The sequence below is a fragment of the Equus caballus genome, chromosome 24 (assembly GCF_041296265.1).
Source record: "Equus caballus isolate H_3958 breed thoroughbred chromosome 24, TB-T2T, whole genome shotgun sequence".
Taxonomy (NCBI): domain Eukaryota; kingdom Metazoa; phylum Chordata; class Mammalia; order Perissodactyla; family Equidae; genus Equus; species Equus caballus.
Window position 1 is genome coordinate 33,249,853 of NC_091707.1, and position 14,953 is coordinate 33,264,805.

Below are 14,953 nucleotides of genomic sequence, written 5' to 3' on the forward strand. Positions count from 1 at the left end.
CTTTTTAAGAAAATCAATTAGATATGAAAGGGCCTTCTTACATTCCAGCAGATAATGTGGTACAGCCTACCCAACATATGCATAATTGTCTCTTCTTTGCTACAAGATCTCAAAATTGAGTTTCTGTCAACTGAAGGAAAGGAACTTATTGAATGTTTTGCAGAGAGTTTCCACTGACTGCTGGATTTGTTCTTCTGCATTTTATCCTATTAAGTGATGGGGAAAATGATTTGACTGTGTAGGCAATGCATTTTGCTTAGGCTGATTAGAGGCTTATGTAGTATGAGTTCAAAGTTCCCGTGTACCTACTGTAAATGCTTTTGATCACACCTCTGTAGAGATGTTTGTCTTACCCTGTCATTCAAGAATATGTGACCTATAGAGTTATGTTACTTTTCAGTGTTTGCTAATGAGGTACAGAAAATAGCAATGCCTTGGAATAATAGTGTTGCTTTTTTAATTCAAAATATTATTTGGTTTATTTAATATTTTAGCCCTTGCTAAAGCTGCTTCTCATATTCTTCTGAAAATGTACAAAGCGAGAACTCTGATTCTTACCCCCTAGAGAATACAGGCTCTCTAAGGAGTGGTCTCATCAAACCCGTGTGTGATATAGAGGACTCTGGATAGAAACTGTGTGTTCATATAGAGATGGTGTCAACCTCTACATTCTTAGATTTCATATGTGGATTAAAAAATAAGCTTTAAAGTTAATGACATTTGAGTCTCAGTATGTTTTTTTTCTTTAAATGAAGTATTTTTCTTAATTAGGTTGTATTTTGACATATATGATCTAAAATGTAGGCAGGAAATTCACATAAAGGTCCACGCTGTTCTGGAATATGGCTAATGACCTCTTTAGCTCCTTACAGCGTGTGTACTAGAAAATGATCATGTGAGAAGTCTATAATGTTAGCTTTCTGAAGCTCCGTCTTCCTTTTGTGGAGATTTCAGTTCAGGATATGGTTTATAACATCTGACTTGCTTAGGTGCAGGGCAAAACTTGGAACTTCTAATTGAATTTACTCTTATTTCTAAAATTGAAACACACTGTAATACTGTATTTTTACATCAGGAAAAATGGCAAGGAAGCCTTAGCCCTCTACCCTGCTGGACTATCTCTTTTATTTCCAAGTAGCCTAACATTTCAAGCAGTGAGAAGATGATATAGTTTTAAGGAAGAACAGGGTGGTTCCAGCAGGGGGAAATTAATATACTCGTTTTGCTTATCTTTATGTATTAAAACTTCTCTTAACCCATTCAAAAATGCAGAATCCAGATCTTCTACTGTTGGGTTCTATTCCAAGAGTAAAAGATTCTTGGAAAATTTTAACCAAAGGGTTAAGAGCAAGTCTCATGTCATTTAGACCATTTTAATGAAATTCTCAATAAACTGCATTTTCTACTCTGTACTGATTACTACAGCCAGCCGGATGAAATCCAAACTTTACTTGGTTAAGAGAATCCTTTTTGGGGACCACTGGTATGATATTTTGCCTTCTTTAGTGCTTCAGTGAACCTAGTAGATATGGCTCAGAATTTATGAATATATTATTCTAGTGATGCTTAAGGTTTTCAGATGATTTTTGAGATATAACTTGTACACATTTCATCAGTACTTTTAGCACATCACTTCAGATAGCTTTGTCTTGGTTTGTTCTAAAAATGTATCTGGAAAAGATATAATTTATAAACTGAAATACTATAATAAGTTAAAATTGAATTATTAGTCTGGCTTAAAGACTAGAAATGTATAAAACCTACAGGTTTCCTGGAAGAATGATGATGCTCTAGTAAACTCTTACACAGAAGCTATTGTCATGATATGTTCAACATACTTTCCAACTTACCTGCGTGTCAGACTGTTCTGTGAACTTGAACATTCCCAATAGTAGAGAGATACATTGATTCTTAAAAGAAGATGCTGACACCTTTGATGAATCTGTCCTATAAAATAAGTCCTAATGCTAAAGTTCTGTATGTTAGAATCTAATAGAGAACAGAGTCCAAATAATGAAAAAGGGGAATCATACTAAATTATGTGGGAAAACCACACACTTGCTAGGTGAATAAACTGAAAGGATTACTACATAGTTAAATAGGTACGTTGGGAAATTTGAAAATCTTATGGGACTTTATTTGAAATAAACCACCCAGTTATTTTATTCAATAAGATGTAAATTGCCTGTGGAAATTTCTGGTTTTTCATATAATAGGAAAATGTAATTTTAAAAGACATCAGAAATAATCATCTAGTTTCCGACTGATGAAAAAAAAATGCTCTGAGATTGATTCAGTAAAATTAGCCTGTGTAAGATCTAACTGGTAAATGGATTGAGTCATTTTAAAATGAAGTTGAACTTCATATTGTGTTCAGTGATACCAAGTTTTCTCCTTCCTTTTGAGTATTTAAAATTATACTGGAATATAAAGTAACAGTCTTGAAGAACACTCTTTGGACCTCATGGCTACTATCACTTGAGAATAGCAGTTGTATTTAGAAAATAACCTATCTAGTATTATAAGTCTTCTGCTATCCTGAATGATATTAATATTAGCACAGTAACGACCGTACATTCTTGCCATATTTGCTATACAGCTGTTGTTCAGACTACGATTGTGTGTCCTGAACTGTAGCTGCCTCAAAGCGCCTTCATTACACTATTCTGGAGTGACTCCTCTGAAATCTGGGCAGTGAAGTTTGGTGAATTTGGTAATTCAGTTTCTTCAAAGATAATGAGACTGTGTTTTCTCTAGGAATATATTTGTAACTAGTGAGTGGAAACTGAATCCATTCCCAGTTTTAATGCTTTTCCAATTCAAAAGTGATATGCATGTATGTGTCTCTTTCTAACCCTTCGAGCTTCTCTCTGTGTACGATTTAGGGTTACATTCCGAAAAGCAAATGGGAGATGGACACATCTGAGGCAAAGCTAGGTGGGTATTTCCTTTTTCCTGTTTTTATATGTGATACCTCATGGTAATGGTCATAGATCTTTCTGCTGTAACAAGAACAAATTTCCCCAAATCTCTGCTTAAACCAAGATTTCTGTCCTACTTTACATCCTCAGTCTATTTTGCTAGCTTTCGCTTTAACTAGTTATATCTTGTGACAGAGTGAAAGAAGAGTATTTTAAAAGATCAACCTTCAGTTCCATTTGAGGTTTTTAGAGTAAACAGAAATATGTGATAAATTTAGTAATAAAATACTTCTAAAATCTATTATATTAAAATCCATTCTTTTATATTAATGAGAAATGTTGGTACTGAGATTTCTGCTTTTGTAAGAGAACATTTAACTGCAATCCAAAGTTGAACCTGATTGTGAATACTTTGGGCAAGAATAGTAGTAATAATAAATACTGAAGTTTAAAAATTAATTAAAAGGCAGTTATTTTCCTTGTATAATTAGAGTTTCTGGATGGAGGGAGGTAGGGATCTAATTCAGGTTTTTGAGGAGCCCTCTCTATTAGATTTCATTAAAATTTTTCTTCAACTTTAGTGCCAGATTACATGGTAAACTGGTTAAAATGATTGTCTAAAGCAAAAATTGGAGTTGCTTAATGTGAGGTTATCTGTCAAGCAGAAAATCATACATATCCAATGGATTTTCCTCCAATATTTCATGGTAATACTGCAGAATGTTTTCAGTTTGGTTCTTTTTTTGACCTTAAGAGAGCCATTTAATATGTTGATTAAGATATATTAATAAATCATCTAAGAAAATGTGATAAGGACTTTTTGAAAGATTGACTTTACTAATGTAGGAAGTATGACTGTCAGTTTCTGCGTTTCTCTTCCTGGTATCATGCAAAACTGAAGTAATGATCTAAATAACTTAAATTTGTAGAACAAATTTGAGTCATTTAGTTGCTTCACTATTTGGGACACATTGTCTGTGTTTCTGACATCAGAGGGGTGTATTTTACACACAGTTGCATAGGCTCTGCCTTTCATTTTACGTAACTCTTCATGTTAGCAATTGATGTTGACCTATTTTAAAAGGTCCTATGTTAAAAGGTAGTTCCATAAACTGTAGTATTAATATATTATTGGGATAGGTGCTTTGTTGTAAAGCCTAGAATTTTCTTCTAGCCTATGTTATGTGAAATTATATGTGGTTACTGACATATATTCTTCCACTAGTCTTCCCCTCTGTGGGAAATCCTAATAAAAACCAACTATCTCCTTCCCTAAACCTTTAAGTGTTTAAGCGTAATTAAATATGTAGGAAAATAATCACACATTACTTTTTTAATAATAATGCTTTAGATCTGCTTATTTTGACATTAGATTAAGTCTATCTGAAGTTTGGTACTTTTAGAATAACTTGTAAGACTGTAAGATCGTTTTCGTCTTCTCCAGTTCTCTAAATAGTGATTATCTTTTGGGGTAACAAGAGATTATAAATAGAGACAAAAGGATTATAAAATAAACATTTTAGCTAAACATATAATCTTCAGAGGCCTTATGTGTAATATGTCATCTAGGATAATACTTTTTTAAACTTGAACTAGTCCATTTTCTATTTTCCTTTCTAATTTCTAAAGAGCAAGGAAAATGGAATTCAGTTATGATGATTATTCAAGAAAACATGATATTAATTTTGGTACTGATTCTGGGAAAAATTCTTGCCTATCTACCATTTGCTTCTCAGAAAATACGTTTTATCCAAATTCAGTCCATTTCAAAGACAATGTTAGATAGTGAATTCCAGAAATTGATTTGTTAAATAAACCATTTCAGTTAAAGGCACTGAAGATCTAGTAATGAATCTAGAAAATAAATTCTATCATGTTTGCAGTTGGGTTTTTGTTTGTTTTTAATAAGAGTGATGGTGATGTTTCATATAATGACTTGCATCTTGCACCACTGTGTTAAGAGCTAACCCACCTGTGGAGGAAGGCAAATTAAGTGTGAGCATTCTTGAAATTGCTTGCTTCTTTGAGATTGGTCCATGGAGCCAATTGAGAAGAAGATTCTTGTCTAAAATATGAGGATCTTCATCTGAGAATTAGCCCATTTATGTTGCCTTCCTTATCATAACAAATTCAGTAGATTTGGTTACCAGGTACAATTTATTTTTCTGAGTACTTTACTTACATTCTTACGTTAATCTTGGTAACATGACTATGATGAGTGGAAACATATTAAGATTTAGCAGTGTTACACATTGAGCCAGAAGAGCTGAATCTATAACTGAGGAATTTTGATTCACAAATGAGTTGACCAATGAGAAAATACTCACTCACCTATAATCTTTCAAACAGCTAGTTAAATCTCATTGCAGATTCTTGATCTATGTTCATTAAGTATAGTATACAGTTCAACCTATGTGGGAGGGTTAAATTGGAAGTGGTGTAATTTTAGAAAAATTCAGAAGTGGCCTGAGCTACATCTGGCATGAGTGTCATGGAGTTGTTGAAGCCTGCCTGTGGCCCACCTTCAGTTACACCTAACTGGCTCTTTCCCAGCTGGGACACGGGCACCCTGATGCAAGGGTGGGTGTTACATGCCGCATCAGATGCTGAGATTCAGCATTGAAGCTACTTAAATTCCAATAACATTTTGATTTCTCAAACTGTGAGATACCAAAAGAATATTTGAAACTGTTATCATCCTAATTTAGGTTTCTCCGTACTTAGTGCTTTTGCTTTTCTCGTCTCTGTCATTTGTCTCTGCTTATGAGTTACTGTGTATTGGCCTTCTACACGTCAGGCAGTTTCATCTCTTCACAATTGGAATGCAATTATTATTTTTATAGGCACATAACCCTTGTATGTTCACCATGAACAAATTTTCAGAAATGCTATTTATGTGTAGAAAATACATAGATGTATCTTAAAATTTTTCCTGTTGTGCTATATTATAATAATATATACAGTTTTGAAGATGTGGTAAAGTTCTGTGACCTGCCAGGTTGAATATATAAACTTCCATCTTCATCTTAAAACTTCATCTTTTGAAACTCAGACCTCTGAAAATCATTAGTATTGAGTGTGTTGGACACCAGTCGTCTTCTGTCATTAACACCCCAGATTCCTCTTCCCTCGCCTTATGCATACATCTGTGTGTTGGGTTTCCAGGATGCCATGTGGAAGAGGTATGAACCTTTCTTCAGCCCCAAGAAGGAAGCTTTAAACATGTTGTGCAAAATAAAATTTCAGATTAAACATTACAAACAAGGGTGGTCAGACTAGAAACACATGCTCTTGTGAACTTCCGTGTTGCAAATATGGGACTCCTGGTTTTGTAACTCCTGTCATATAACCAGTGTATGAGGAAAAGTTCTTGCAGTTTTCACACTGCCCTTCTGCATTGCTGCCTGGCCAAGCTCTATTCTTGGAATTGAAATATGAAGTTTTTCTTTTGAAGTATGTTAATATTGAAGTTGATCTTATTAAGTTTAGAAATCCTTTCAGGTTTATTTAATAATAAGTGTGTTGGAGCTTCTGGCTCTTCTGGTAATACTGTACACTGTTGAACTGAGAATGGTTTTATTGTTTGTGAGACTTTCTTGTTTTTCTAATATCATATCCTGTGTCCCTGTGCAATCAAGGGGTCACTTCTTTAAGAGCTTGTATAATATAGCCTGTCATATACATGTAGATAGAGCCATTTGGTACAGCATGTACTTTACAGAGGTGATTAGGACTATTTCTGTTGAGCTCATCCATGTTAAAATTTTCCCAATGTGATATAAAAATTTCTTGAGTTTTGTAAAATGTTGTAGTTTGCCTTGCTGATTTTTCACTAATATTGCTCTTATGGGGAAAGGGTTTAGGAAATAAAAGCTTTGCCAAGTATGCAAAATCTTACTGGTTTTTGAAGCCTGTATGGTATGGTACCGTTAGTTGGGTATGAAACTTCTTCATTTGAAGCATAAACTCACCCTTCTTCCTGCTACTGCTTTCATTATACTTTTCTTCTCATATCAAGTTCTCTCCAACCTGGTGCCTAAAATATTTCCATTATATACACTCTGCACCCTTTATGGAGTTCAATGAAGTGTGGTTGTTGTGTGTTTCTGAAGTTTTTAGGTTTTCCTTTACTGACCTGCTTAATATCATTGTGTTTATATAACTACAGATGATTCAAAACTTTAGTGCTTCAGTATAGCTAAAAATATATATAACTCATAATATTTCACATGTAGAATTCACAATCAGTATTAACAACCAATAAAAACAGACCACACATTTTCATTGCATATTCTTCTTGAAGACATCTAAACTCATATCTCAAAATTTCTGAATCAGCAATCCCTGTTCATTTAATTGATTACAGTTTGGGGCTCTTGGAAAGCCTAGCCCTCTGAGATTGAGGATTCAGAAAGGAAATTCAGTTCCGGTCACTCTGGCTGACTAGCCCTTAGTTTCAGAATGGTCAACCTCACTTCACAGTTTAACCAAAGAAAATGGTGATTTGTACAATCACTTTACTCGTAAACGTTAACTCATGGCAAATACTCTCACAGTGGTCAAAATCTCAAGAAACTGTTAATCTAAAAACTTTTTAAACTTTAGCTTGGCTCATTAAGTTCTTGGTACTACCTGCTTTTCATATGACACAGTATCATACATGATTGTAGATCAAATGGGTAGTGTTAATATTGTGCTAAAGAAAAAAAAGAATGGAAGAAATTGTTTTTAGAAAAACTCAACTTTGCATTTTCCTTCAGAACATGAGAGCTGAAATGTTGTGATTGGGGGAAGGGGAGGTGGTGCGAGGACAAGGACTCCAGGAGACAAGTGCCTTTTCTTGTTCTGCCCATATTTCTTACTTAAACCAACATCATAATGTAATGGCTGCCAGTATGGACACCAGATAAACAATCGAAATTACACAGAACTTGATATTATCTCAGCCAAGAAGATAGTTTGGATCTGCAAGTGATGCTGCTCTCAAAAATGTGGATGTGCCCTCTCACAGTGTTCCAGCCTTCTTTTCCCTTGTTTGTGTGTTGTGTGCAAACTCACACTCTCCCTTAATGCTGCGGCTCTGTGTTTGTCCCTCAGACAAGTTGGATGGCTTGAGAACTGGTGCTAAAAGGAAACGAGACTGGGAGGCAATTGCCAGCAGAATGGAGGATTATCTTCAGCTCCCTGATGATTATGATACTCGTGCTTCTGAGCCTGGGAAGAAGAGGGTAAGAGACTTTGTCAATAACCACTGACAGATGGAGGGCCCGTTTAGGCATCTGGTTTTAGAAAGCTATAGGAAAGTAATCATATGAATGCTACTTTTTTTAGAGTAATTTAGTTTATACTGTATCATGTTACACATCCCAAAAAGCGTCAAACCTTACAAATTATTAGAGCAGAATGTACAAGTAACTTAAAAAATGGGGAACAGGGGCCAGCCCGGTGGCACAGTGGTTAAGTTTGCACGTTCCGCTTCAGCATCCCAGGGTTCGCTGGTTCACATCCCGGGTACAGACCTGGCACCACGTGGCAAGCTATGCTGTGGTAGGCATCCCACATATAAAGTAGAGGAAGATGGGCATGAATGTTAGCTCAGGGCCAGTCTTCCTCAGAAAAAAAGAGGAGGATTGGCAGATGTTAGCCCAGGGCTAATCTTCCCCCCCCCAAAAAAAAAGTGGGGAACAGAACCTCACATGCCTAGCATGTTGTCGACCTTAAAGGAGTCTGGAGTGGCCACTTCTGCCATTATGTCATGGGGCAAAAGAGCCAGATAACAGAGTAGAATGTTGAAGAGATTCTGTGGGACTTCTTAATGGATTAGATGTAGAGGGTCCAGGAGTGGATGGAATCAAAGGTGACACTTCGGGGTTCTGCACTCCATATTTGTGCTTATCTGAGTGCCATTTACTGAGTTAGAGAAAACTGGGGGAGTCATAGGTTTGAAAATGAAAAATCAGAAGTTCAGTGAGGGACCAATTAAGTTAGAAATGATAATAGGACTCAGGACTCCAAAATTTAGAAGTTGAGATCGAGGTAAATCTTTCAAGAAGTAAAGAATAGTCAATTGTTCAATGATACAAAGAAGACAAAGTAAATTGGGAACAGAGAAATGGCCATTGGATTTGGCAACATGAAGATCGTTGATGATTGATCAACAATCAGTCAGATTTTCTTAGAGAGTTGAGGGACAGAAGCCAGTTAGGAGCAGATTGAAGAAGGACTAGGAAATGAAGGAGTACAGCACAGCAAATGTAGACAACTTTCTGAAGAAGTTTTGTTATGAAAGGGAGCAGAGAAATGAAGCCAGGACGTTGGATAGGTCTTCTACATAGATGTCAATTCAATCAAAGTGATATTTGTGTGTATCTTTAAAACAAAATAACAAAGCAAGAGAGATCATATTATATATGCTTGGCATGTCTAATTTTCCAGCTAATCTGTCTTTATCTTTCTGTATAAGTATACACAGACCTGCTGTGCTTTTTAAATGTCTGCCTAGTGTGCCGTTATTTGGTTGTACATTCAGTTATTTATCCAGTCTCTTATTGGTAGATTCTTCTGCTGTTTTCATTTTATTGCTATTCGAAGTACTATGTGAAAGTCATGGTGCATATGCTTTGGCATCTCTTTGAAAGTATATCCCTAGGTTGGATTTTTAGCACTGAAACTGCAAGTTCATAGAATAGGATTTGTCATTTTGACAGATATTGTGAGATTGTTTTCCAAGAAGGTTACACCTATTTATACACCTGCATGTAAGTAAATGCCTGTTTTTCCACACTTGCACCAGCAGTGCTATCAAACTTTTTAACTTTTGACAATCTGATAGGTGAAAAAAATGGTGTCTCATTTTGCATTTCTTTAATTAAGAATGAGGTTGTGTATCATTTCTTTACCTTTAACACATCATTTATTTTTTATGAATTTCCTCAGTACTTTAATATTAAAAGTTTATTGTAAGAGGAAAAAAATGCCAGTAAAACTTCATTTCAGTGGCTGCCATTACAGAGAATTCCAGGTTTCAAAGTTCTTTCAGATACTTAGTCACTAGGCCCACCCTTGTCTACATCGCTTGAGGGGCTAGGGGAACAGAGATTCCATTAGTGTATGGGCCCAGCTCCACTCAGGGACTACTTGTATTGATATCTCTTATTCCAGTTTTAAGTTTGGGGCAACAGAAGTAGAAATAGCTCTTCCTTGGGAATAATAATTTGGTGTAGTTGGTGACAGTGAATAATCTCAAATGAGAAATATTTTTCTCTAGTTTGTTTTTAGTCAGATAATTATCCTCCCTTCAGTAAGGAGTATGTGATCCCATGTAATGTACTTGGTAAGCTAGGTGGGCAAAGAGAACTGAGCTGTGCACATCTAGTTCTTTAAAGTGGCTCTTCTGTAACTCTCCTCCCCTGCCTCACACCCTCATTTCAAATAGTTTTTAATTCTCAAACCACTCATCAGAATCAACATCAGAGCACAAGCAGATCCTGCAGGCAGGTTCCTGGGATTAATTTCCACTATAACAAAAAGGCAGTTCTGTGGAGTTGATCTTATTAGAATTTTACCAAGTTGGCTAGGTTTTAAAATATACTTTATTTTTTAAAACTCTCACTTACCTTGGCTGTAAAATGGTAGCTCAAGTAGACTTTAATTTGTATTGCTTTGATGACTGTGGAAGGTGAATATTTCCCCTGTGTTGTTTGCTGAATTCATACATTTTAGAAATATTTTTAGTGACAGGGGATGAAATATAGGTACCTCAAACTCTTTGAGTGTTAGTTAAGATTTTTCTGTATTAAAACTTTTTTTTTTTACCGTTAAGATAAATGGCAAAAAATTGAGATTGTAAATTTCAGTAAGAGTACCTCTAGGAAGATTAGGAGGGACACTGACATTTAAGAAGGCATTTCTAGCTGAAAGTCATTGTTCTGCTCCTTATATTCTTAGTGTTTTGGTAATCAGTCATTCATTCTGCAACGCTGAATGTCTGTGTCAGGTCTGTGGATGAAGCTTCGCTTCCACCTCTGGTGGAAGAGTCCAACGTGTAAATAAATAATGTTCCTATGGCCTCAGTGTATATTAGAGATGTGAACAAAATACAGTAGTTTCCAAAATATTTTAATTTCAACTTTAAAATTTAAGCCATTTGTGCTAAAATATATTGCTTATTTAAAAAATAATTACGTACTTTTTCTTTGAATCTCATATTCTTTATTTAAATTTTAAAGACTTAGAATTTAAACTGTGAATTTAAAAATTAGCTCTTAGTTTGTTCAAGGTGAGATTGATGAGTGTGTTTAACTCTGTGCTAAGGATGTGCTGTGGACTGGTTACCATTTCTTTGTTCAGTGGCCACAATCTGTCTGTCCTTCATCCCTCTTACCCATTGTCATCTTTTGCTAAACTGACAGGGGGTGTATGAATCTGTCAGAATAAATACATCAGTATTAATGGGCAGAAGACCCAGAGATCTTTGTATACTTGTTACTTATCAGGTTTTTTAAAGGCCCATGACGGTAACTGAGCCATAGGTTTTCTACACACTAAAAATCTACTTTAAAAAGAGTCAGGTATTATCAATTTTTCCCCACTGCTATTACTATGTATCTTCTCTTTCGCCAAGTGGTTGCTGTTTGGAGAAGGCTAATCATTTCATTACCAGTCCTGTAAATAATAATAGGGAAGGTCCGTGTACCTCTAAGAGCAATAATGCATTTCCAGGTACAGTGTGAAGAGCATGGAGTATGCATGCTCTGGTTCCCTTTCCTTGTCACAGATAATAAATCACAAGCCGTATTTAAAACACAGTCTCTGCAGACATTGGTACTGTGCTCTGCAAACCAGTTTCATAGTCTTTCTTTAAGTATTTCACCTTTTACAGAATATATATCTGTTTATATTTTTTAAATTATTAATATAAATATATTTTGTATATTATTAAAATTTATAATGTATCTGCTTATATTTTTAAATTATTAATATATGTAAGAATCTGTATTTTTTAATGTCAGAATACCAATAGAAAATATCCCTGATCTATATATTTGTAGTTATAATCTTGCCATAAATGATAGCAGTTGAGTGAGTCTCTTGGTCTCTTTATCTCATGAATGAAAGTAATAATAGCAGCTCCCTGTTTTCTAAGATTAAATTTCAAGAAATATTTATTGTGTGGAGACAAACAAAACTCAGTCCTTGATCTAGGGTGTTAATAGTCTGTTAGGGAAGACAGATCTATAAATGGATAATTGCAATATAGTGTGGAAGTTCAAAAGTAGACATGTCAAAATCCAGAAGTAACTCCAGGGAAGCAATGATTAATTAGATTGGCAAAGGACGAGAGGGATAAAGCAGGGGTTGATGACTAGACTCATGCCAGGTGGACAAGGTTAGGGCAAAGACATGTCAGGGAAAGAGGCTAGTATATGCAGGGTTACAGAGATGGGAAATGGCCCAGTGTGCTCTGAGAGCTAGAGTAATTTGTATTGCTTGTATAAAAATGCCACAGGCACTGCCCAGAGATGCTGCAGAATAGTAGACAGGGCCAGATCCAGAGGGGCCTGTGTGCTTGGATTTTATTCTGTAGGTAGGCGAAGGATTTAAAGCAGATGAGAGTCACAACTGTGTGTATTTTAGGGAGATCACTTTAGCAGAATGGATTGGAGGGAGTGAGAATGAAGCTAGGAAGACCAGGTAGAGGGTGATGCTTTACTTCAGGTAAAAAATGAGGTCAGGGAACTAAAAAGGAGGGACAGAGGAGATGGAGGGGACAGGCTGAGCCAAGAGCTGACCTGTTCAGGAGCAGGAATGGTTAGGACTTGGTGATTGACTAGAGTTTTCTTTCTGTAACTTAAGATATATGACTTTCACCAGTTCTCCCCAGTTAATTTCTAGTTTTTTAAACTCCTGGTTTCAAATTAGTTATCCTACCCTTTAGACTATCCGGAGAGGGAAGAGGCCCTTTACATATTTATTTTTCTTAAAGCCCAGCCTAATGCTATGTTCTTTTTAGGTGAGATGGGCAGACCTGGAAGAGAAGAAGGATGCAGATAGGAAAAGGGCCATAGGTTTTGTGGTCGGACAGACTGATTGGGAGAAGATCACAGATGAAAGTGGTCATCTGGCTGAAAAAGCCCTCAATCGAACCAAATATATATGAGACTTAGTTTTTGAACGGAGTCATTGTTCCTCTAAGGTAAGGGTACACAGTCATATAAATAGCCTACTGTGTGGTTGTTTTGAAGGGTTTGAAATAAAGAAGACAGCATGCTTTGCTATAAATGCTTCTCTTCTTGTATTGTTTTCTGGTTCTAAAAGAGTAAGTATGTGTGAGTTGCCAACATTTTAGTACAGAGTATTGGAAAAGGAAGCAATTTTCTGCATCCTGGCTCACTTATAAAAATATGAGACTTGAGAAACGCTTGGATTTTGTAGATTTGGGAAGGAGTGGAGTGTTGAGATACTAAGGCCTACTGAACTTTCTGCTTGTTCTTTCCTGGCATGACAGCCTTTTCTTTTCTTTCCAGGTGGTTCGCTTTGAGGTGATCTGAAGCCAAGGCCTCATGGAGCTTCGTTATGTGTCACCTTGCTTCCACGTTTCAGTTTTTGTTTTGTTTCTACTGCTTTAGTTTTTTAAAGTTCTCCAGTGTCCCCAAGAGGTATTAGAATCTTGCTGTACCCAAGCAAGACATTAATTTTTCTTTTTAACTATTTTGGGGAGGGAGGGATAGCTTAACTGCTGAAGCCAGGTCGGGGTCTGCTGGAGGATTCCAACAGAAAATATTTCTTCCACTGTACAATGTCACAGACTATCTCTATCATCATCGCTTTGTGGCTGTTTTTGTTTTTTACTGTATGTAACTGGTAGCTGATTGTACTAGGATTTAAAAACAATAAACTTTCACGATAAAGCCGATGAGATTCATGGGCTATACAGCATGGGCCCTTTTCTCTTGTTTTCTTATTTTTATTTTTATTGCTTTTTTAATATGGTGTGTTCTGATTACATGCTAGCTGAACATCTCAAAACTTCTTTCCCATGGAATATTATGTAGCTTAATGATTCCATAGCGCGTGTTGTAAACATAAGGCTCAGTGATGTTCAACACAACCATCTTTGTTTTGCAGCTGAATTTTTTCTCTATCTTTGCATCTTGAAGACTACTAGAAACAATTTCAAATATTTATCAGTTCCCTGGAGCACATCTGTTCTGTAACATAGTGTTTTATCGTTTATTTTTTTGATCCTCTCTCTGTTCCTCCCTCTCTTCTTTCCTTCCTCTTTTCAGTTTCTCCCTTCATGCTATATGTTTTGATTTTTCACTAATCTGGCTTTGACTCCTGGTGGATAGAACTGGTGTACTCCATGGAACTCAGGAGCTTGTTGCCTTTCTGCTGAACTTGAATTGTTGATTTTTTAATCAGGATTGCAGGGAAGGAGCGTGGAGATGCAGAGCCCTCTGGCAGGCAGCCTTTAGCCTGTCCCATTTTCAGGTTCTTGCCAGATTGCTCATTATTGGAAAGCATGGCCTTCTGCACAGAATTTCCTCTCTAGTGGATGGTACCAGGTGGAACCTAGAAACATACAGAGCTAAAACCGAAATATGATTCCTATTTAAAAACAGAAAAGGAGCTCTTTCCCCTTTTTCATTCTGCAAAGAAAAAAAGTCATTTTCTACCACGAGAGAAGACAGATAAGAGCCTTCTTCTTCAGACACCATTTCCATTTTGTAATCCAACTCAGCATCTTGTAACTTTGCTCACAAAAGGCTTAAATATTTTGAAATGTTCACTTTTGGGCTACAGACAAAAACCTTTTAGTTTTATGACCTGCATTAAATACTGTGTGAATAGAGATAATATTTTTTTGCATTCAAATAGTATCACTTTGGGTTCAAGAACTTGAAATTATAGTACTGAAGACTAATTTAATGGGAAATCCTGACAACTTTCTGTACTTTTATCTTCTCTGAAATTCTGAATGTTTACACATAAGGGCTTGAAGTTCATTAACAAGTCAATATTGAATGTAT

The 14,953-nt window shown here is 36.0% G+C and overlaps 1 protein-coding gene across 2 annotated transcripts in view; it reads left to right on the forward strand.

Annotated features, from left to right (window-relative positions):
* YLPM1 (YLP motif containing 1) overlaps positions 1-13,859 on the forward strand; it is a 61,560-nt gene extending 47,701 nt beyond the window's left edge. Inside the window, exons 18-21 of one of the 2 annotated variants that reach the window (XM_001491003.7) lie at positions 2,886-2,937; positions 8,019-8,149; positions 12,934-13,116; positions 13,448-13,859. In XM_001491003.7, coding sequence (XP_001491053.1) covers positions 2,886-2,937; positions 8,019-8,149; positions 12,934-13,080 — 330 coding nt within the window. In that variant the 3' untranslated portion in view covers positions 13,081-13,116; positions 13,448-13,859. The remainder of the gene's footprint in view (positions 1-2,885; positions 2,938-8,018; positions 8,150-12,933; positions 13,117-13,447) is intronic. The other variant, XR_011432231.1, reaches the window with a different exon arrangement.
* Positions 13,860-14,953: the final 1,094 nt, after the last annotated feature.